At 50.3% G+C, this 22,934-nt stretch overlaps 10 protein-coding genes across 10 annotated transcripts; 4 read left to right on the forward strand and 6 right to left on the reverse strand.

The window, feature by feature from the left end:
- FPRO_13472 (uncharacterized protein) lies at positions 1-2,331 on the reverse strand (the record flags this gene model as incomplete). Its single annotated transcript, XM_031222929.1, has 3 exons — positions 1-1,519; positions 1,568-1,862; positions 1,914-2,331. 3 exons carry the CDS (start codon positions 2,329-2,331, stop codon positions 1-3), a joined length of 2,232 nt encoding a protein of 743 aa, XP_031088338.1.
- Positions 2,332-4,030: 1,699 nt separating this feature from the next.
- FPRO_13473 (uncharacterized protein) lies at positions 4,031-4,855 on the reverse strand (the record flags this gene model as incomplete). The annotated part of the gene is made up of 1 exon (XM_031222930.1): positions 4,031-4,855. The coding sequence occupies one exon, from the start codon at positions 4,853-4,855 to the stop codon at positions 4,031-4,033; it is 825 nt and encodes a 274-aa protein (XP_031088339.1).
- Positions 4,856-5,227: 372 nt separating this feature from the next.
- On the reverse strand, positions 5,228-6,289 carry FPRO_13474 (uncharacterized protein; the record flags this gene model as incomplete). Its single annotated transcript, XM_031222931.1, has 1 exon — positions 5,228-6,289. One exon carries the CDS (start codon positions 6,287-6,289, stop codon positions 5,228-5,230), a length of 1,062 nt encoding a protein of 353 aa, XP_031088340.1.
- Positions 6,290-6,589: 300 nt separating this feature from the next.
- Positions 6,590-8,231, reverse strand: FPRO_13475 (uncharacterized protein; the record flags this gene model as incomplete). Its single annotated transcript, XM_031222932.1, has 4 exons — positions 6,590-7,322; positions 7,370-7,649; positions 7,702-8,126; positions 8,176-8,231. 4 exons carry the CDS (start codon positions 8,229-8,231, stop codon positions 6,590-6,592), a joined length of 1,494 nt encoding a protein of 497 aa, XP_031088341.1.
- A 352-nt stretch (positions 8,232-8,583) lies between these two features.
- Positions 8,584-10,183, reverse strand: FPRO_13476 (uncharacterized protein; the record flags this gene model as incomplete). Its single annotated transcript, XM_031222933.1, has 3 exons — positions 8,584-9,440; positions 9,491-9,999; positions 10,050-10,183. 3 exons carry the CDS (start codon positions 10,181-10,183, stop codon positions 8,584-8,586), a joined length of 1,500 nt encoding a protein of 499 aa, XP_031088342.1.
- A 408-nt stretch (positions 10,184-10,591) lies between these two features.
- On the forward strand, positions 10,592-11,932 carry FPRO_13477 (uncharacterized protein; the record flags this gene model as incomplete). The annotated part of the gene is made up of 1 exon (XM_031222934.1): positions 10,592-11,932. The coding sequence occupies one exon, from the start codon at positions 10,592-10,594 to the stop codon at positions 11,930-11,932; it is 1,341 nt and encodes a 446-aa protein (XP_031088343.1).
- A 115-nt stretch (positions 11,933-12,047) lies between these two features.
- On the reverse strand, positions 12,048-13,640 carry FPRO_13478 (uncharacterized protein; the record flags this gene model as incomplete). Its single annotated transcript, XM_031222935.1, has 1 exon — positions 12,048-13,640. The coding sequence occupies one exon, from the start codon at positions 13,638-13,640 to the stop codon at positions 12,048-12,050; it is 1,593 nt and encodes a 530-aa protein (XP_031088344.1).
- An 835-nt stretch (positions 13,641-14,475) lies between these two features.
- Positions 14,476-16,100, forward strand: FPRO_13479 (uncharacterized protein; the record flags this gene model as incomplete). The annotated part of the gene is made up of 2 exons (XM_031222936.1): positions 14,476-14,570; positions 14,618-16,100. The coding sequence occupies 2 exons, from the start codon at positions 14,476-14,478 to the stop codon at positions 16,098-16,100; spliced, it is 1,578 nt and encodes a 525-aa protein (XP_031088345.1).
- Positions 16,101-16,583: 483 nt separating this feature from the next.
- Positions 16,584-18,623, forward strand: FPRO_13480 (putative general amidase; the record flags this gene model as incomplete). The annotated part of the gene is made up of 6 exons (XM_031222938.1): positions 16,584-16,862; positions 16,925-17,764; positions 17,909-18,110; positions 18,158-18,232; positions 18,282-18,416; positions 18,493-18,623. The coding sequence occupies 6 exons, from the start codon at positions 16,584-16,586 to the stop codon at positions 18,621-18,623; spliced, it is 1,662 nt and encodes a 553-aa protein (XP_031088346.1).
- Positions 18,624-20,976: 2,353 nt separating this feature from the next.
- FPRO_13481 (uncharacterized protein) lies at positions 20,977-22,232 on the forward strand (the record flags this gene model as incomplete). The annotated part of the gene is made up of 2 exons (XM_031222939.1): positions 20,977-21,311; positions 21,359-22,232. 2 exons carry the CDS (start codon positions 20,977-20,979, stop codon positions 22,230-22,232), a joined length of 1,209 nt encoding a protein of 402 aa, XP_031088347.1.
- Between the last annotated feature and the right edge of the window lie 702 nt (positions 22,233-22,934).

The raw sequence follows: 22,934 nt of genomic DNA on the forward strand, positions 1-22,934 counted from the left end.
TTATAGAGCTGCGACAAAAGCGCCGACGATAAACGCCGCAAGCGCTGGCACGTTCCATGCGCTCGCGCCGTTGACGATCGCGGGGCTGGTGCCCGTTGGCTCCGAGGGTGTTGAGCCGACGGGTGTACCGGTTGGCTTGACGACGGTAGCGACGGTGTTAGGGGGTTGGGCGTAGACGTGAGTAGGCTTGTAGGTGTTAAGCTCCTCAAGGGGGTTGCCGCCGGTAGGCTTGGAAGCAGTGCCAGTGGGCTCAGGGTAATCCTGTGTAGCGTGGCCCTTGGTGGGTTGCTCATAACCAGGCTTGGTGTAGTGGCCCGTGAAAGTACCGTTGTTGTGAGAGTTGGAGCCAGGAGGTCCGCAAGTAGTGCAGTAACCAGGAACAGGAGTGGGCTTGGGCGCCTTGACGACCGATGTGATGGTGACGGTGCGGTATCCCTTTGTGGTAGCCTCCTTGCAGCCAAAGTTTCCAAAGCCGCAGTGGATAGCCTCGGGGATGGTGAACACGCCGGTTGGTTGCTCGGGGTTGATGATCTGCGTGTTGTGCACGATCTCGGTGGTGACGTCGCCCTTGTTGCAGGAGCCGGAGCCGGGGCATGAAGTGATGGTGTACACGCGGGTCGATGTGAGAGTCGATTTGACAGGAGCCTTGGTGGGCTGAGGAGCAACGCCTGTGGCCTCGGAGCCGGGGCAGTATGTTGTGAGAGAGGTGATGATCTCGGTGGTGACATGGCCGACGGGGCAGTCGGTGACGCTGGGAGGGCAGGCAGTGACCGTGTAGACCTTGCTGGTTGTGACGGTGGAAGTGATGGTCGTAGAGGGAGCGGAAGTAGTAGGGAGAACATAAGTGTTGCCAGATCCACCAGTGGAGGTTGATCCAGGCTTGGAGGTTGTGAAAGTAGTGTTGGAGTAACGAGTAGTAGAGAAGGAAAGGGTGGTATCGGCGGTTGTCTCAGCAGAAGAAACCGACTCGGTGACGGACTCGGACGCAGTCTCGGTGGAAGTAGGAGCTCCAGAAGTAGTGGTAGAGTCAGAGCCGCACTCACCAACCAAGTCAGGCACGGCATTGGGGCCAGTACCGATGGCGACGAGGTTAGTACCGCAGTCCTCGTTGTTGGCCAGCCAGACATTCCTGTTATCCCAATCGTACACGACGTAGGCAGCGCGGAGGAAAGTGTCGCCGAGAACAGGGAACTCATCGTCCTGGAAGACACCGAGAACGCAGCGATCGTCGTTGTGCCAGATGAAGTCTGCGTAGGGGACCTTGATGACGGTGTTGCCGAACTTGAAGTCGACGGTGCCCTTGAGATCGGCGACGGAGCAATCGACATCGACGTAAGCGCCGGGGGTTCGCTGGGCCGTGGGGAACGCTGCGACGATCTTGTTGAAGATGGCGCCGGGGAGGGCGCTGACGGTGTATCCGCTGTCGAGGAGGACGGGCTGGCCGTTGGTCTGGGAGAAGATTGCGTCTTCGGAGCCGTCGTCTTGGATGATGCTGATACCGTCGAGGTGAACCCAGTAACTGCGACTGTTAGACGGCGCGCTCGTCAATTGAGCGTGGGGGACTTACCGGGTCAGACCATCGGGGGAGGACTCGGCGGGGATGATGGGGCGCTTCTCGAGGTGGCCGGTGTATTTCTTGGTGTCGAGACCACCGAAGATAACGGCGCCGCGATCGCTATCGAGGGTACGGATGTCGAGACTCAATGCGCGGCTCTTGATAAGACCTTGTCGGACCATGCTGTCAATGACGAGGGGGTAGGGCGCATCCCAACCGTTCAGATCAGGCGCAGCGCCCATGATACCGACGCTGGTAAAAGAACTATCGTATGCGACACCGAAAACTTGGTTGCGAATATTGGCAGCTAATTAAGTCAGTATGTCTCAGCGACGGTGAGGAATGCGGCCTGTCTCACATCCAATGACAACATGGTCGTAGCCATAGTTCCAATAAGCATACCCAGTGCCGTAGACAACACCGCCAGTAGTGTTGAGGTTAACCCAAGTGCTACTCTCGCCAAAGTGACCAAACGACTCGCAGAACGCAGGCTGCTGCGCCTTTGAGCAGACGGGGTTGACCCAGAGCTCTGCAGAGCCCGTGTCCAGGTTGACGGTGACTTTCTGCCCCGGGGTACCGAGCTCAACGTCAATGCTGTAGAAAAAGCCGTTCTGCTGGCTCTCGAGGGCGACTTCGTTCTGGCGCTTGGTGACGCCTTTTACAACGGGCGCGCCGGTGGAAACCTTGAGGGGGAAGCGAATAAGGCCATCTTCCTGGGGAGCGGCAGCGTGAGCCAACGCTGGGGCCGCGATGGCGAGGAAAAGAGCGGACAACATCTCTCCAAATCAATTGAGATGTTTTTAGTTAATCGGGAATAGAAGAAAAAAAGAAGACAGGGGAAGGAAATAAGATGGGAATTTGTTAACCCGGCGTAGTGAGTGACCGGGGAAACGAAACAATTAATAAAGAAGATGGGAATTGAAACCTCGAGAACAGAGCAAGAGAGGTTGGAAGAACTAAAAATGGAGATGGCGGGAATTTTTCTGTTGGACTGTTTCTATATAAAACCACCTGCAAATGCAACATGCAGAGCTAAGGGGGGGGCCTTGTCTTGGATGATCTGTGCCTGGCGCTAATCTCGTGGAGGAGGGAGGGGGGCCTCGTGTAGCGTAACGCCAGTAGAGGCCAACGAAATAATTACAAGCGGGTTCTTACGATGACGTGGAAACGACAAAAAGAGGGGAAATAAAAGAAGATAAAGGAACAATATTTAATATCTTTGTGGATATATACAAAACGCCCTTTGTTCAGCCTTTCAGTCGAAGGGTCGTTTTTTTATCTGCAGAGGGGATAGATAATACGAGACTCCCTGATGCGCTGTCCCTTATTAGGGGTCACGTCAGCTCCGCAGTGGTAGTGGTGCGGGTTTAGCGCCTTGCCATTGTGAGATTAGCTATCCCTTCCCCCCATGCACCGTCGTATGGTAACACAGTGAATACGGGGTTTTTGTTATTTCCAGATCCCGCTGATCTGAGTTAGGTTATTTGAAACAGCGCACGGGAGGGTTAAAGGGCAAGCTCCTTGAATTAACGCGTCCCGAGACATTGACTACTCGGATCCCGTACAGAGGTTAGTAAGGTAATTAAGTGACTGGTACATGGTGTACCCGCTGTGCAAAACGGCGTGCAGCGCCACGTCAACTTCCCGTAAGCTTTGACGAAATGTCACCCTGTTGATGCAAGCCACAATCTGCTGTGTGCCGTTTTACTCACTGGTGCGGGAGAAGGTTATCGTTGAGCTTTGATTGAGATCAGCGAGTTGGATGGAGGGAAATGACCGTGGCTGGATTAAAGGTTGTCACACCATTGTAAGCCCAGGTTGTCAACTGACGGTCGTACTGTAGAGGGAGTGGTGATTTTGTGCTCGGCCGAGATGGTCGGGAAGTGGCGGGGCGGTTGGGGACCTAAGGATCCCTCAAATGATTTCAACGTGAAACTCTAGAGCCGCATTGGTACAGTGTGCCTGTGAGGCGAGAAAGTCAATTATTTGCAACTAAACAAACAGACATGTCGTTCACCGAATTGAACAGAAAATAGATCCCGTTGATCGTGGAGGCGCTCCGGTGGAACTGTGATAAGGTTACAATTGTTCGAATTTTTGGTGGACAGCAGCTCGGTCTGTAGAATAATATGGTGAATACCTGCCTTAACCTCTCTGTATTACTCCAGCCATTGTCGAAATTTTGCATCAAGACATCTTCCGACAAGATATTTCACGAGATAATGGCTTGCGACGTAAGACCAAGAGACAAAGGCTGGTTCAGTCAATCTTTAATTGTCATGTGTCCGTGCTACCCTGCAGTTCTCTCCGAGCCCCATGCTGTGAAGCCTCAACGCGACGAAACACGTGTTGACCATGAGACCAACAATCTCCGACTTTTCCAACAAGACCAAGTAAAATAAGGCTCTCAGATAGCGTATCAAGAAGCGAGCGTTATATAATTACAATTTTATACACAGCTTGAGTGTCTCGCTTTCATCTCCCTCCAACCCACCACTGTCTAGGGAACTGCATGCCCCATTCATGCATCAGCACTCTTAACTCGTCCTCCGTCCCTGGCACGACATTGATAAAAACCCTTCCACTATTTCCCTCGCTCATACAAGGCTCAGAGTGCACTGCTCCAGATTCCCTGCCAACTTTGAACACAGAGCATTCGCCTATTTCTGCTGCTTCTACACCAAAGGGTTCTAATACAGCAGCGAGTTCATCGCGTACAGCATCTGCTGCAGCTGCACAGCCAACACAACGGATTGACACACACTCATGCTCTGTGCTTGCTGACTCACGAGCGGACTCTTGTGCTTTGCGCGCCGAAGGTTGGTGGGATGAGGGTATGAAGAGCGTTGAGGGGCCGAGAAGGGTAGTACAGATCTTCCAGTCCGTTCCAGTATTTTTATGATGCTTTTGGTGTTGCGATTTGAGGCCTAGTCGGGTGCCTGGGAGTACATCTGTAGTGAAGAAGAGTTCATCTGCATGCCATCTTGGTTGATCGAACTCATGAGTAGGTGTCGTAGCGCGTATTGTAAGGAAGTAATCCTTAAACCCCTTATTGAGGAGAAGGTTGTTGATGTAGCTCATAAAAGGAATGAATTTAGAGCGAATAGATTCTGTAAAGACTTGACTCTCAAAGTCATAGAAGTTATCAGGTAGTGATGACCCTGGAGGGTCGAGGAGAGGACCGCAGTAGCACCAATAGGCCGAGCGCTTTACGGTTATCGGGTCTTGGCGTTGATCAGCATCGTCAAGGTACTTCAGAAACCTGAATTCCCTTTCCAAATCTGAATCTACGGCTGCCATGATCGTCGTATGAAAGGACTAGTAAGGAGAGAATGGTCGACGTCAGTTAAGCGGTCAAATGGCGTGAATCCTTCTCGTCGCTTACTGGTGACTAAGCAAGCCTGAGCATGATGAGATGTCCAACGCAGATAACAGAATTTTAGAATATTGGCACCAAGTTAGAGGTCGTGGACATCAAAGCGAGGCAGCCATATTGATACTTCCCGACAGAGGGAATATAAGGACTCCGAATCTGTAAACCCCAGGGTCGAAAACGAGATATTATGTCGCAGTTAGTTATTTGTCTATAGGCAGGTATTCCAACTCTCATCAACAAGCAAGAACATTATTCCAAAGCTGAGATCCGTCACAACTTTTCATCCTTAACGCCGTCTACACAGTCCAAGAATGCACCATCTCCACAAACCTCTCAACCTGCGCCCCCTCCGTCGCCCACGTCGTAAGCAATCTGATAACAGCCTCATCATCACCGCACTTCTCCCAAACATAGAAACTAAAGCTCTCCTTCAGCACCTTGATCAAACTCAACGGCAGCACCGCAAAAACCTGATTCGTCTCCGTCGCAGCATATACCGAAAATCCTCCCTGCGCTATACCACTCGATAACGACTCAGCAGCCAAATTCGCCTTGCGCGCTAATTCAAAGTACAGATCTCCCTCGAAGAGCTCTGCGAATTGCGCGCCGATGACACGACCTTTTGCGAGGAGGGAGCCGTGCTGCTTGACGTAGAATTCGAACTCGGACGAGAGGCGGGCGTCTTTCACGACGACGGCTTCGCCCAGAAGGGCGCCGTTTTTTGTGCCGCCTATCCAGAAGATGTCTGTGAGTTCGAGTATGTCGGAGAGGGTCATGTCGTTTGCTTTTGAGGCGAGAGCGGTGCCGATCCGAGCGCCGTCGAGGAAGAGAATGAGACCGTTCTTTTCACAGACTTGTTTTATTGCTGCGAGTTCGGCGCGAGAGTATATGGTCCCGATCTCAGTTGCATTGGATATATACACCAGCCGAGGTTTCGCCATGTGAGGAAAATGCCAATTATCATCTAGCGCACGCTCGATCGTCGCAGGCGTGAGCTTTCCATTCTGAGGTGTGACGTTGATGATTTTATGACCGCTTGCTTCTACCGCGCCTGTCTCCCTCGTCACGATATGGCCAGAGCTAGCAGCGATGACGGCTTCATGAGGCCGGAGACATGCGGCGATGGAGATGGCATTGGCTGATGTCCCGCTCGGCACGAAGAATATGCCAACGTCGTCGCGGCCGAGATGGCGACGGATTCGCTGCCGTGCGAGATCACAGTATGTATCGCCTCCGTAGCCGGTTTCTTGGGTTGTGTTGCTGGTGATCAAAGCTTTGAGAAGAGCGGGATGTGCACCCTCGCTATAATCGTCCATGAAACTATAGCGAGGAATTGAGGTTGGTATTTGAGACGGCATTTTGACGATTGAATTAGAAATGGTGGTTGTGATGGTGCTGTAGTTACTAATTCTGGCATTTCTATATAGATGATTTCACCCCCCACTCGATGATCCACAGATGAATCACAGAATCGAGGTGTTAGTAACTGGTGTGTTAGTCAAACCTATCGTGGTGGGTCGTTTACTCAACATTCCATTACGCTTCCCGAAACTTTACCAAACCCAATTGCGCTAATAATGCCGTCCTCACGCGTATATTGCATCATGTGAGGAGTTAATTTTCCTGAGAGATAACGAGAACCGGCCCGGTTGGTGGGATCATGGGGACATTGATATCGTATTCGCCGCGTCGAGAGAAAAATCGATAAAGCTTCGATAAGTCTCCACAGTCGAGGAGTCGAGCGGCTTTGGGTAGGTCAGGATCTTTTGATGCTTTGGCTTCAGTGGCATTCCCGTTGCTGTGACATCGCTGGCCTGGTCCCAGAGCTCAGGGTACTTTTCGAAGAAGGCGGGGTCGATCTTGTAGTAGCCCGCGCCCTTGTCCATGTTCAAGTTATTGAATGCGGCGCGAGCATATGCAGGTGATGAGAATAACGTTGAGATGTCCGGGGCGGGAAGCATGGCGATTGTGTTTTCGCTCTCGGATGTAGCGGACGACATGGTGTTGATGAGGTCTGTTACACGCACGTAGACCGTTATCTGCGGGGCACCTAGGACGAGATCCGACATGAGCGCCTCAACGACGTAGCCAGTTACAGCGTCGCAGAAGATCTGGTCGATGTGGGGGTTTGCAGAGTGTAGCTGGATCAAGCGATCGCGGATTGTGGGAAAGGGTATCCAGTCGATGATGCCCGGGTGAGGATTCTCGAGCTGTGCCGTTGTAGGGCGGTAGCGGGGATGGAGCTTATTGAAGGTTGCGGAGGATGGGTAGAGTTGCCAGGCTGTGAGCTCGATGATGTGGTAGAAGCGTGTTTTGGCGTACCATGCCATTACATCCGGACGGGTCATGCTGTTGAACATGGACAAGACCATGAGAACTGGTTGGTAGACACTACACCAGTTAGAAAGCTTTAAAGATGTGACGCAGGGGGCGTATACCTCTGGACAGGATTATGACCTTCTGGAACGAATCCAAGAGTATTAAGCTTGTTCTTAAGCATTCGCTGAAGTAGCTGAATGTGATCTGAGAATGGTGAATTGGTGAAAGAGTAATCTTTCCCGAGGACCAGACTTGACTCAGTTGTTGCGTTGATGGCATTTAGATAAGGTTGCATTCCCATTTGATACTCATGACTCCAGATATTCGGGATCTGAGAGTAAAAAGGGCTTGTGCCAGAGACATTGATGAGTTCTGACGAGATACCATTGTCTGTTGATGCTTCGATCAATCATTATTAGCCTGAGGTCATAAAATGAATGCTGGTACTTACCAGTGACGCTCGATGATGAAAACGGCGCATCAAAGTCTAGAATCGACGGATCAAACGCCTCCAGATCAATAGACTGCAGCGCGGACTCTTCGGCGATATGCTCATCATTCCCCGTCCTTCCATTCACCCGCTCAGCCCTATCTCTCTGTCGCTCATCTCTCTGTCGCTCATCCCCCTCACCACTTGCAGTATCGTCAAGCGTCTTAGCCACCGAGTCACTCAACAACTGCACCGATGCCATCATCCTTGACATCTTTGTCTGGACATCAATCAACTGCTGCCTCAGCAATCGATTCTCCTTCTGTAGCGCTTCTACGCGCTCACTATCTGATCGCTGGTCCGCATTTACACGGTTCTTTAGCTCGCGGATACATTCTGCCTGTCTGCGACGAAACGCCCGTTGCGATAAGCGATTGCGGAGTTTTCTGCATTTTGTTAGGGAGGATGGAGAGGTGCGGGGTCGGGGAGATTTACTTTCGTTCTTGCTCGGTGAGAGTGGTGTTCTTTTCGTCCGTGTGAGGTGAGTCCATGATGGCCCGGAGATCTTGTCTCGGTGTGCAGATGCTCAGCTTGACAGGGCTGGGCTGGCAGGGTAGACTGAACTGAACTGAACTCCCGGGACCGGTATTTGAGGTTCAGAGGTGGAGATGGGGCATTCTCATTGGAGGTTGACGCTTGGAGCGGCCTTTTGCGGTTAGGAACGGTGAGTTTGGGCCGTCATCGGGGTTTTCCCCACTGAAGAGGAACTCTTAGAGTCGGGAAATAAGCCGTTGATACCGGCATTGTTATCATGGTGTATCTCTCGAATTGAACTAACAAAGAGACTATAGGCAGGACTGCAAAATGATCGAGCATAGAAGATCGACTGCAATTAAAACCCATCTACAGCTGAAAGCGCTGGCTTCTTCCTGTCCGTTCATCAACATCAACACCATCCTCATTCTCAACGAGCCCCCTCTCCAATTTCTTATTCTGCCTCCAATAAACCCCCATAATCGTAGCGGTGATGGGCAAAGCAGCAGCATACAACAAAACAATAGCCAGAAAACCCTTTGTATACTTCGGCGCATCACTCTCGCGAAACAGCTGCTTTCCAGCCAACCCACCAGCATTGCTCCCAATGACCACCATCGCCAATCCAATACTGCGCGTCTCAGCAGATCGAGCATTGATACTCAGCCAGGCATCATTGAGACCCTGAGATAGCGCATTGCCGCTGCTCAAGAGGGTGAAGAGCGCGTATTTGGTCCACTTATCCTTATCAGTTGATCCAAACAAAGCGCCGCCAAATGTGATACTCCAAAGAAACGCGGCCATGCACCACAGACCTCGCTGTTTCGTTTTGTCGGATGCCCAAGCGATGGCGAAGCTGAGAAACACGACGAGGAAGCTGCTGACAGAGTTTAGAAGGTTGGAGTTGATCTTGCTAAAGCCCAGGCTTCGAATGATGGTTGGGCCGTAGAGTTGAAGACCGCCCTTGGGCGCGAGAGAAACGAGGTTGAGAATAGTGTGGATCCAGATACGGTAGTCGGCGAGGGCGACGACGACGTCTCGGACGGTGATGTTTACGTGGGCCTCGGTCTTGGAGATGTCTTCTTGATAGATTCTGGCATGCATGATTTCGCGCTCACGAGAGGTGAAGAGGTCGAAACATCCGTGAATAGGTCTGGTATGAATTGGAGATCGAGGGAGAAGAAGGATGAAGACAACGAAGACCAGTAGGGTAAAAATACCCTCAACTATTTGATGTTAGCAACACCCATGACGGGGAAATGCAAGAGGAACGAACTGATAAAGAGCCACTGCCAACCAGCCAGACCAGCTATACCGCCCATTTGCAAAACACCCGCAGCGATCAATGACCCGGTAGCAGTAGCAAAGTAATTCCCGAAATAAAAGATCGACGTTCTCAGCGCCAACTCCTTCTCTCGATAAAACAGCGCAAGCATATACTGTCCACCTGGGATGAACCCAGCCTCACAGAAGCCCAGCAGGAAACGCGTCGCAAAGAACGAATGCACATTCGTGACCCAAGCTTGCGTCAGCGCAACAGTGCCCCAGATGAGTACCTGGCCTGTAAGCCAGATCGGTGCGCCGAGCTTCTGGAGGATGATGTTGGAGGGGATCTCGGCGATGATTATGCCGGCCATCATGAGCTGGTCGCCGAGGTTGACGTCGTCTTTGGTAATGTTGAGATCGGTTGTGAGCGTGTCGGTTAGGGCGTTGCTGATGTTGCTGCGGTCGAGCTGGAGGGCGTAGAAGCCGAGGACAAGGAGAGGCATGAGGATCATGTCGAGTCTGGTATGTGAGCCTGGGGCATTAAGTGGAAAAGGGGATTGTCAACTTACTTTCTGACGACTGCCTTCTCTTCGTCTTCTGTCCAGACAGACTGCGCGACAATTGACTGCGGCGCATCATTAAGATCGTGAGTTTCTTTATCAGCCTTGATAGAACCCATCTCGGAAGAAGGATCCAGAGCCATGATGATGCCGGGTTCATGTATTATTCACGCCCTGTATCGGATTGATGGTCCAGTCGTCGACTATCATCTGTCTTTATACTCTTTCATCACCATACCAAGAATTCTAACTCACAACCATGATAAGGTATCAAAGACAATCTGATGCGCACGCCATTGAATGTCAATATCGTGTATCTTTACCCATCAAGAAGGTTTGCTAGATCATCCAAGAGGGAGACGATCTAGTCGTCGGAGGTGAGCGTCGGCGATGAGCGAAAATGTGGGGTTTCGGACGAGTCGCCGATGGCTTCAAGCTGAGCCCTTGAGCATACGCGATTGACGAGGATAATGAGCTCACAGCGAAGTTATTAAATGAAGTTGACTCAATTGCAGAGAACTCAGGGTCAAAGAAATTAAGACATTTTGAAAATGTCCAAGGATCCAGCAAAACCAAACATCGTGCTCATCCTAGCCGATAATCTCGGTTGGGGTGAGTTAGGCTGCTATGGCGGAGGCATTCTTCGCGGCGCTGCAACACCGCGCATCGACAAGCTCGCCACCGAAGGTCTTCTTCTTCACAACTTCAACGTGGAGAGTGACTGTGTTCCCACGCGCTCGGCCTTGATGACAGGCCGTTATCCCATCCGAACCGGCTGCCGACAATCCGTCCCGGCCGGGTTTCCCCAGGGTCTTACCAACTGGGAGCGTACACTGCCTGAGTGTCTCAAGCCAGAGGGTTATGCGACGGCTCATCATGGGAAATGGCATCTTGGTGATGTCCCTGGTCGGTACCCTTCCGATAGGGGGTTTGATGAGTGGTTTGGGATTCCCAGGACGACTGATGAGAGTCAGTTTACGTCGGCTTTGGGATATACACCTGAAGTTGCCGAGTTGCCATATATCATGAAAGGTGTCGCTGGCCAGGACTCCGAGAACGTTTGTGTGTATGACCTCGATAAGAGAAGGTTGATCGATGAGATGCTGGTTGACCAGTCAAAAGATTGGCTATCGCGCCAAGTTACAGCAGAGAAGCCCTTCTTTTTGTACCATCCTCTGGTCCATCTGCATTTCCCAACTTTACCGCATCGCGACTTTGAAGGGAAGACGGGACAGGGAGAGTTTGCCGACTCTATGGCTGAGATGGATTACCGAGTTGGTCAGTTGATCGACCATCTTGACGACCTTGGAGTTCGCGACAACACGGTCTTGATATTTGCCTCTGACAATGGACCTGAGTTCAGACCTCCCTACAAGGGTACTGCTGGGCCTTGGTCCGGCACATATCACACTGCCATGGAGGGAAGCCTGAGAGTTCCCTTTATCATTCGATGGCCGGGAAAAGTCCCGACTGGGGTAACATCCAACGAGATAGTCCACGTCACCGATATCTTCACAAGCATCCTTGAAATAGCTGGCTCAGAACCACCATCTGATAGACCTATTGATGGTATCAGCCAAATAGCATTCTTCAAGGATCCCGCTGCCGTCAAATCCCAGCGTGAAGGGTTCCTCTTCTACATCAAGGATGAGCTGCGCGCCGTCAAGTGGAAAGACTGGAAGCTTCATCTGGTCTGGGAACCAAAGGTCAACCAATCGTCTGGAAAGCTGGAGTCTCCGTATCTGTTCAATGTGGTGAGAGACCCAAAGGAGGAGACGGATATTTTGGCTTACAACACTTGGGTCATGCAACCGGTTATGAGGTTGAGGGCCGCGTTTGAGAAGAGTCTGAGGAGTGATCCAGCACCGCCTGACCCGCTCCAGGGCCTTTGAGAGCTGGTCTAGATTACGATAGAAAACCAAAGTAAGGAGTTTGAATTGTGAAAATTAAAACAAATATGATCATCAATTAGTTTCATCAGACGCCGATAGATGATTGTTGTTACAGTTATATTTGATCCAGTATCCACGGATCCAAAGTGGGCGGTGTTGACGTCCATAGAGTCGCTGCCCCATCCAGATCCAACGAAGGCAATACATTATGCCTAAAGAGGAAGTCGCTTGAGATATCCATCGGCAGCTCTGAGGCCATTTCATCTACAGTAGCTGACATCTCATCGAAGCGGTCACGGTATGAAGCTCCAGGAGGATACCGCTCTGCCATACCCCACAGAACTGTCGAACAGACAGACACCCGACTCTTCAAGGCGTTCACGTCAAACACTGCACCTTGCAGCGTAAGAATTTTGATACAATGGATCAGGGCTGCACCTGATTGAAACAAGTTGGGTGTCGTTCGCCAGTAGAACCTCAACTTGCCCTCTTTGAATCCCTCTCTGTAGAGCTCAATACTCGTAGAAGCATACTGCGCAAGATCTCTCAGCTCATCCTCCGAAAGGTGAGGAAAGTGACGAGATGGTGAGAAAAGATAGACAAGAGTCATGTATAAAGCGCCGTCGAAAAAGTTCTGGGGCGCAAGCTTTGATGTTGGGTCTAAGGGAGGCACATTTGCATGCCACTCCACAAGGCGATCCTTCATGCCCGTCTTCCAGGCTTTATAATCGAAGAAGGTGCCGTTCGCACGAGGTTTGTAGTTGAGTGTATGGAAGATTTCATATTCTAGTTGGCGGAAGAGGATGCAGTGGTTTGCTAGTGGACTTGATGACTCGGATCCGCTTGTTGAGGGGAGGGACGTGAAGATGGCTTCGTCAGGTATTGATCTTGGGCGATTGAGTATAACGCAGAGGTTTGTTTCGAGTATGTATGTCGACCAGAATACTCGACGTCTCTTGTTGACCTCTGCCTCATTCTCATGCGCGTCTTCTATCACGGACAATCGAGTTTCGTTGAGGAGGTCGAGGTCAATAGCCAATCGTGTTGCCAGACCAATGAAGTGCCAAGCCGCAGAGAGGTTTGAAGCGAAAATGGTATACTGTACAATGAGGAGAAGGTTTTGGAGATGTTGAAGGTCGCCTCTCCAGGTAGCTTGCGGCCGGTCTGTGAGTATCACAATAGCCGACGCAAAGAATGAGTCGGATGCAGTCGTAGGAATGGAAGAATCCGTCCTGTTGAGAAGTCTGATGGCGATGGCTAGGACCATGCAAAGCTGGAATTTCGGTACTGAGGTGCCCTGGCCAGGAGACGTCTGGTCTTGATACAGTATGGCAATGGTATCGTGGAATAATTCCTGGTTCAAGACAGGGGAGAAGAAATTAGAATGTTCGAAATATGTGGCGGTGAGTTGGACAGCGGTTGGCTTGGGAGGGAGTTTGATGGTATCTGGTACAGTGATGGTATCAAGGAGAGTATGGTAAGCTGACTCTTGGGGGTGCTGTATATCATTTGGCCTGGGTACTAGCAGGCGCAGTAAATTCAGATCATTAGAGTTGTGCGCCTCCGGTGTTGATTCAAGAGCATCTTGGGAAGCTCGGCTGGCATCAGACTCGGTGTCTATCCCTTGATTCCGGAGGGCGAGCTCAAGCTCAGCGACGCGATCCTCGAGATTCTTGATGTAGCTGAGGACGTTCAAGTAAGCATGCATGCAATGTCTTTTGACAGAAGAAAAGAGGACAGGGTCCAATACCTTCGAGGCATAGACTGCCCATCTACATCAACGCTTACACACGGCACACCAGCACGGGCACACGATGAGCATGCCGGGATGTTCTGGTCGCAGCGCTGTTTTCGGGACTTGCATCGCTGACAGGCCGTCACATTAGCACGTCGGACGCTGTTTCGTTTACGATTTGAGGGAGTGTCGGACATTTCCGGCGGTTGATCATGATGAGGAAATTCTTGGGGCATAAATACATGATAAAGCAGAGTCAAGTTCGCCGAAGCTTTCCCCGCGTTGTAGATAAGGAGGACCCGGCTTGGAGTGATGGCGTCAGTTGCGCTAACCGTTGTTGGACGGACTTGAAGTTGAGATCCTCATCAAGTATAATATTTACATCGAAGAAGCCAAGTAAATGCTATGGATTCAAAACGTATAGACTATTAGGTTGTGTGTAATTGATCTCTTGAGATTGAATTATCTTGAACTCCAGTTAAAATGTTTAAGGAAAACAAGTAGTGAATATTCATATTCTCCATCAGATGTGCCTAGCACTGGCAAGGAATATCAACACCATTAAATAAAGCTGTCCTTAAAGTATATAAGCCCTTTGTTTGCCTGGCATCTGTTTGGCACTGCAAACGCATCGCTCTGCTTCACTGTGATACCACGTGACACAGGCAAACGGCTTCAAAGTCACCAAGCCAACTCAAAACAAACTTACGACGTCGCCTCTTCATTCCCCCTTCCTTTGCTCTCACAACGAAAGTCACATCGCTTGTTTTTCTTCCTTATCAACTTTTCATTCTTCGTGGTGTTCACCATGAATCGCGGCGGTACACGCGACATACGGACCCGTTCCTCGCGGAATATGCCTCCTCTCTCTGTACCCAAGAAACGCAAGCCGAAAGCGCCCAAGTAAGTCTCTTTCATCTTTCTGGGTTGCTGATCTGACCCCTTCACAGACAGCCTTCGCGATTTCTCGCTTGCCCCGTCGAGATCCAGCTCCAAGTCCTAGAATCTGTGCCCAAAGAGGGTCTCGTTGCTTTGTCGCGCGTCAACAAGCACCTCGCCAGCATCGCCCAGCCTGCTCTTCACAGAGAGGTCGATGTCAATTGCCCTAGCCTCAGTCCCGGATGGCGCTCCATCCCGCTGGTACTTGTCTTACGAACTCTTCTGTGGCGGCCTGACCTGGCTCAAGCTGTTCAGCATCTGCGTTTCGATGGATATGACTTTGTCGAGAGAGAACTTGACGAACTTCCGACCACGCCAATCTTCCACCTCACAGATGAAGACAAGTTGAGGGCAGTCCAGTTCATCAAGGCTTTAGATCTCTACCAGGGGTTAGACTGGGCTCACGCTTTCTTGAAGGGCCAGATCGACTCTCTCGTCAGTCTCGTCGTGGCACTTACTCCAAATCTCAGAAGCCTTTATCTTGGCGAGTTCTTCTCTGTTGAGATATGCTATCTCCGGCTGTTATTGAGCCCAGAGAGCTACAACAACCCAGGAGGCAGTAACGTGCATAAATTCGAGCATCTCCGCCATGTTACTGTCGACAACCATTGTGCGACGTACCACCACATCCATTTCAGCTTCAACAACATCTACCAAAGCTTCTTTCATCTTCGTATGCTTGAGAATCTTTCCATCTCAGGCAGCTTTCCCGAGGCATCACGACCCTTCACCATCACGGCGAAGTTGGAACATCTTAGATGTCTGAACCTGAAGCGAATCAGTGAAGGGGAACTTGGGCGAATTCTTTCCCTCGCACCCAATCTCGATGATCTGAAGTATACCTATGGCTGCTATCCATTGGCAGATCTTTTTTCCACCAACTCCCAGAGACTGGATGTCGCCACACTAGGTGTTTCACTGAAAAGCCATCGATTGAAACTCAAAAGCCTACAGCTCCTCGTTGTTGACAACATTAATGTCCTGGATGAAGGGCTAGATCCACTCTGGCCATTAGCCCTGCAGGGCTCGCCTCTCAAGCTACACGACTTCTCAAATCTCCGCATTCTCACTGTCCCATGGATCCTCATCGCTGGCCCATCGAAGAGTGAACACCTTTCGCCGCTGCGCTACCTCATCCCGAAGTATGTCGAGCGGCTGACCTTGACAGACGATTTGTATCAACAGCCGTACTGGGGCTGGAGTGGCAAGGAGATCCAGGCCTTGTTGACAGAGTATTTGTACGATGTGAAGGAAACGAAGCTTGCCCTTGCTGCGATGGTCCTTGTGGGACCGATCCTGTCAAAGATGTACAAAAGTGACAAGTTCAATTCCGCGAAACGGCTTGCTCGTTCTGCGAGTGTCGATCTTAGAGCAGTCGAGATGACTATACCTGAGAGTGACGTGCTGCGTAGTGCAGAGGAGCGCGCACGTCGCTATGGGCAGCTCCGAGAACCAGTACGAGCACAGTTTTTCGATTTGTCACACATATTGTGATGGACGCTGCTCCTCATTCGGAAGACATGATACTTTGTTTTGTTTCGTATTTTGACATGGCGGTTGATTGTGGACGTTGGGAGGATCTGGTCAATTGGCTGATCGCGAGGTCAAGGATGCAGTTCTCAAAGGGATCCTGACACGAGCGGGATTTGTTAATTGTTTGCAGAGCAAGACTAAGTTAGGCATACTGGTGATCACATTACTGCAAAGCGTTTTTCAGCGCTACGCTTTGCTTCTCTAGCAAATAAAAATAAAAATAACATTAAAAAGGACTATCATAAACGCGAACCTCCGAACTTGACATGCGTGCGGGCCATTTTCATCACATGTCTTAGAACTGCAGATGTCGTCGTCATTCATTCTTGCACTCCTTTCATCGATAAATCGGCATCGTACAGGCTGCAGATCTGTCCCCGAAATTTAATTATTCTCAACTCTGACCTTTGAATCCATTTTTAACATTCATTTCAGTTGTCAAAAATGGATCAGAACTCGTGGGAGGCTCGAGCAGCAGTCAAGCGCGCCGCGACCTTAGACAAGATCCCTTCAGAATGGAGATTATCCTCAGAGGACCTCGAACATGCTCACAGCCAACGCGACATCACGGGATCTTTTATTGAGCGGTTCCTCGACGAAGAAACAGCTTCTATCACATCTCTAAAGACTGTTGAGGTTTTAAAGGCTGTGTCCGAACAAGAACTCACAACGATGAAGGTCGTGAGGGCATTCTGTCAACGAGCGGCGGTGGCTCATCAGATCGTGAGTACAAGTGAAGTTCTATGCAAGAGCCTGCAAGAATGTGAGATTGATACCAAGCTTAGAATAATTGTCTTCACGAAATCCTCTTTGATCAAGCATTTGGACGCGCCCGGTATCTGGACGATTACTTCACCAAACATGGAAAGGCGCTTGGACCACTTCATGGTCTACCTATCAGTCTCAAAGACCAATTCCACGTGAAAGGTGTCGATACCACAATGGGCTACGTTGGTTGGATAGGCGGAAATCTGGGAATCAACCCTGAAAAGTCTCACACGGCAGAAAGCCAGATCGTCACCGAGCTACTCTCCCTCGGGGCAGTGCTATACTGCAAGACAAGCCTCCCTCAAACCCTCCTATTTGGCGAGACAAAGAACAACCTCATTGGCCAGACATTAAACCCGATCAATCAGAACTTGTCATGTGGCGGCTCTTCAGGTGGTGAGGCAGCGCTTATGGCATTGGGCGGAAGCTCGGTTGGTGTTGGTACAGATATCGGTGGATCGCTGAGGATACCAGCTGGCTTTTGCGGAATCTTTTCCATAAAGCCCACATCGAATCGACTAAGCTATCGCGGTGTTGCGAACACGAACCCTGGACAGGATACATATCGGTCTACAATTGGGTTTATGGGAACGTCGATTGATGCGCTGGAGGTGGTGTTTAAGGCTATTCTTGGAAGGGAACCTTGGATGAAAGACCCAGCTGTTATACCGATTCCCTTTCGAAAAGATGTCATGGAATCGTATCGGAGGCGAGCGGATGAGAAAGGGAACGCCAAGTTTGGCGAGAGGCCACTGAAGATGGGCGTCTTTTGGTGTGATGGGATGGTAGGACTACACCCGCCTGTTCTTCGGGGGTTGACGGTAGTAGTCGATGCGCTGAAGAAAGCTGGGCACAAGGTACGCGGCGACAAATGAGGCCAAAGCTTACGACTGACGAACGCCAGGTCGTTGACTGGAAACCACCATCACATGAAACTGCAACAAATATTCACGCAAGTTACTCAAACCTGAACATGTGAGTGCGCTGACAAGATGCTACAGGGAGGGTTTCTCAGCGCAGACGGGGCGCACGACATCCACCAGCACCTTAATCGATCCGGCGAGCCTCTAATCCCAGATCTGAAAGACGGCCTCAGTCTGAAAACCCCGACGGAGTTACTCAAGTATCAGGATCTTACAATCCAAGGTCTTGAGTACGAGCGGCAGTATTCCGATTACTGGAACTCAACCGCGGACTCAGATGGTATCTAAGAAACGGTCGTGTGAATCTAAAATACTAACATCTCGTAGGTCAGATCGTAGATGCTGTTCTCATGCCTGTAGCGCCTCATGCAGCTGTGATACCCGGAAAGTTCTACCACGGAGGTTAGTAGTGTGAGGCGTTGTTTCATGTGCTGGTGCTAAGATAGTGCAGCGTACACTGATGCGATGAACTTGACGAATTACACGGCTGTCGTTATTCCCACGATCAGAGCGGATAAGAGGATTGATGTTCTTAATGAGGGATATGAACCGCTGGGTGAGATTGATAGGAAGAATTGGCAAGCTTGTAAGTTGGCCCTCGGAATTACACCGCAATCGATGGGCCGTTACATGGGGCTTTTAGGCTTAGCTAATGATTACAGACAACGCAGATTTATATGACGGGGCTCCAGTAGGTGTCCAAATCGTAGGGCGAAAGTTTGAAGAGGAGAAATGCCTAGCCATAGCTCGAATAGTCCACGCCGTGGTCCAGGGCGCAATCAAAACAGCGTAGTTAGCTACCCAAAAGCGGAAATACACGATTATGGAAATAGAGAGTAAGAAATGGTTTCATCTGCCGAAGGATACTCGAGCTGTATACCGGTTTCGTACAAGATTGCCAAGAAGCCAACCTCTTTTTGGATGTCGACTTCATGTCCAAGGTTGTATTGGAAGCGGCTTGCATGACAGCTGAAAGTTATAGCTTCTTGGCGGGTTGTTCTCCGTTCTTTGACATTTCATTCCGCGGCGGGGGGTTACATCTCAAACCACGTGGCTTGAGGGGCCGGAACCGATGGAGCGGTATGAATACGACCATAGCTCTGGGGAAGAGGGGATATTGCCTGGTGTTCAATTGACACTCCAGGATTGGCTCTAGTTGATCGACTACATTATGTCGCTGCTGCATTTATTTCACTCAATAAGTCTTGCTTCTAGTTTGTTATCTTTGAGAAACACAACACGACGCGTGGATATGATAGACGAATGATAGGCTTGCCGATTCACCGCTCTGAACCAGGAAACGCAGTCGCAAGAGCTATATCAGCCAATTTATGCAGCAGCACCTTGTTTGAATCACAATTCACTCCCGCGCAATCAACACCGACCCCTTATCGCGGAAGCTTCTTGCCGGTGGCGACGCAGCACCACCAAATCTGTTGCAAGAGCCGACATCACCAGACCCAAAACCGCGGAATTAACAGACTAAGATGAGTAGTATTCTAGATGCGGATAGTCGAAGCAACTAAACTGACAACTGAACCTTGATGAAGCCCAGCTGCCGTTTTCTGTCTCACTAAGAAGCGATAGCGTGCACATACCGTCCGCTAGCTAGACTACCCGGAGGATCACCCCGTTCTGAGCGTTAGACCCGCCTGTCCCGTCTATTTGCGGTACCTGGTGCCAAGCCGCGGGACTGTCAGAGCATTTCCTTTCCACGGAGTTGGTAATTTGACGATGGAGGGTTTCAATTGCGACGTCAAGAAAGGGATGGATATATCCGGATGAATCGGATGCATAAATGTGGTGATAATGGGTCGGTCAAGTGCAGTTTACCCAGTTGTTGATTCGTGGCTTGGGGCATATGACACCACTTCCTTCTAGCACGACACTATCGACGCACTTAAAAACATCTAGTGAGGAAAAAGAACAAAGCCATCGTCTTCGAGAATGGAGCGGCTCGAGAATTAATAAAAGATAGCTTCGGTGCAATTGTGGTCTAGGTAATCACCAGCGAAGTGCAGAACCGAATCACCCGAGATAAATGGCCGAGAAAGTTTTGAGGGGGGGCATCCACAGCGCAACTCCACCGCATCTTTCTGCAGGGGCTAATTCATTCTCCCAGCAGACGGGAGGTCAAACTGTTACGTCTCCTTTATGTAACGACAAGACTTTTCTATGGCTGGCCCTACGAACACCACGTTTTCCCCGGACTCTGGCAAACGGTTCATGAGTAAAAGCTTTATTTCCCCAGATTCTTTAAACGAGCAAGATTGCCGCGACGTTTAATTGCTGATGAATAACAGTGAAAGTGGCTGAATTGATGCCGACGGGACTGGATCTTGAGCTTGTGATTAGGGCGTCCAATTCCCACGTGTCAGCGCGACATTGCGAACCAACAGCACTCGGAATTATTGGCCCGGAGGAATTTGATCGTTATCAGGGGAAATTATAGCGCACATTGGCTGACTCAGATTGACGACGCAATCAGTTCTTTGCAGCTTATCAGACCATTCCTCTCTCCTTTTTGGCTCTGGCTGGCTTGGAACTGCTTTTTCATCCCTGCCGCCACAATCTTTTAACCATTTCTACAAGGGGAAAGTCGCCGTGTGCCTGGCCCATAACGCCAAACCGCATTTCAGCAGCGCTGCCGATTTCGCAATCGCTGCACGTCGCCAAGAGCTGATTTAACAATTGCGCTCAGGCATAATTGACACCGAAGTCGCAAGACATGATACGATGCAATTTGTCCCAGCTATCGGTAACAGTTTCATATGTGATCCCGTTGTGATCTGTCATTGGTTCGAGATCGAGCCAATTGCGCTTGTGGTCAACGACTAACCTATGATGGAGGCTTTTAGTGGCTGCATGCCCCTGGCGTCAAACTCCATTGACGTGCGCGCCATCACCCTCAACCGTATCGAACTGCAGCCAACCCCAACTGCGCCGCTTAGTCTGACCTCGAATTGTCTGGGCCCTTGATAAAGTTGACCAGGGGGAAGCACCCCTTGCTTGCAGTCTTCAGTCGATTCATTAATGTCCCGCATTCCCCTCGCTTTTGCTTTTGCTTTTTGCCTTGATTGTCAAAACTTACCTTGTACTTGGTTCCATTATACTTCCAAAGGCTTCAAGGGCCATAGCCCGCCGATATGCCGCTCTACTCGGACGCCCCCGATGCGCGCCAGTTCTACGAGGATAAGCCGACGCTGCTTGTATCATGGTGGATCACGGTCTTTTGTGTGGCGATCATCCTGACGCGAATGTCGGGTCGATACGTACGAGTCGAGAAGCTGCTCAAGGAGGATAAGATCGCTGCCGGTGCGCTTATACCGTTGGTTCTAAGGGCTGTTTGTGTTCATTTTGTTCTCAAGAATGGAACAAATAATGTCAACTTGGATGGGTTGAAGTTGAGTGATGGAGATATCGATAAGAGGATCGTGGGGAGTAAGATGGTGCTTGCGAGCCGAGTCTTCTACGCTTCCATGTAAGTACACATCACTGATTGATGAGAATGAAGCTAATGACGTGCAGTCTTTGGATCCTTAAACTCACTACCCTCGAGTTCTTTGAACGTCTTGCTGGCGCTACTCGACGAAGATCACATCGTATAATGATCCACGCCATGCGTGCAACCCTTGCAGCTACATTCCTCGCCGTCCTTATAAGCGACCTCGCAGAATGTCAACCCTTCCCTCACTACTGGCAGGTCACTCCCGACCCTGGCCCTCAATGCCGCCAAGGCTTCGTGCAGATGCTCACAATGGGAGCTTGCAACGCCTTCACCGATCTTGTCCTCATCGCCTTTCCCATCCCCATCATCCTCTCCACCCAAATCGCCACCAAGCGCAAGGTCCTTCTCATCATGCTCTTCAGCTTCGGTTTGCTCACCGTCGGTATCACGCTATATCGCATCCCCCGCATCATCGAATCACATGGTATTCAAGTCGTCCGCACAATGTGGGCATCAATTGAGATCCTCGCCGCCACAGCAGTCGGCAATATCGTCGCGCTAGGCTCGTTCCTCCGCGACAGTGGTGTCAAGCGCAAGAAGTTCAAAGAGTCAAACAGTTACTCTGGCTACTCAAACTCGCGTTCCCAATCGCAGCCTACGAAACTTACCCGCACAGCTCACAGTCAGTGGGAGGATGAGGATCATGTTCGTACGACAGAGGGAATCTGGGCAAAGTCACATGACACAAGCGACTCGATCTCTAAAGATGAGGATTTGCGAAAGTCGGGCGAAAGACCTGTTAGTCCAACGCAGAGTCACGATTCGCTTATTACACGGGATGAATTGTCCGGGAAGATGGATCGTGATGACTTTGTGTATCAGCAACCGCCGACGGCTGTTATCGCGGGAGGATCTAGACAAGTTCAGCGCGCGCAGCCGACGAGGGATAATTGAATGCGATAATTATGTATATTTAGACATGACAATAATTACGATTTACTTTGTTGTACCGTTCAAGGCTTGTCAGTGATTACTCCATCGTCTCATGTAAGATTCAGTTTATTGTACGTAATAGCCCACCACGATGGCTTCAGGGACCAGGACCATCCCCGGACCCAGTGTGGATATAGCCAGATTCTCTCTTCCCCATGGGCAGCGAGCACGGGGGACGACTTGACGTGTCTAGCTAGGGGAGGAAACAAAAGTCGAGACCTTGATCCTAAATGACAAAAAGACTTACTTAGGTAGGTAACTTTACATAAATTTAGAATATCTACACTAAGTTTAGGATATCTTTTACTGAGTTTATTTTGGCACCCTATATGAAGGTCTTATGTTTTCTTGCTCCCCGAGGTCTAGAAAATGACCTTCCAGGTACAGACTGGCATGAGAATTGACGAGAGTTACAGAGTGAGGCAATAACCTTAACCCAGTAACAGTCAGTGCACGAACCAAGTGGAATCTCGCTGATCCCACTCAAGTGAAACGTTGCGCTGCCTCCCCCTCCTCGATTATCTCTGCCTCAACCGCATTTATCTTTCTTTCACTCACTCTCCCACTGCGCCGCATTTAAATCTCCTGATCTTCACAAACCAGACTGCATTTTTGGCGTTCTGTTAGTCCTCTTTTGGCGCACCCGCACCCCATCATTGGCTC

The sequence above is a fragment of the Fusarium proliferatum genome (assembly GCF_900067095.1).
Source record: "Fusarium proliferatum ET1 genome assembly, contig: FPRO_scaffold012, whole genome shotgun sequence".
In the NCBI taxonomy this organism is placed as follows: Eukaryota; Fungi; Ascomycota; class Sordariomycetes; order Hypocreales; family Nectriaceae; genus Fusarium; species Fusarium proliferatum.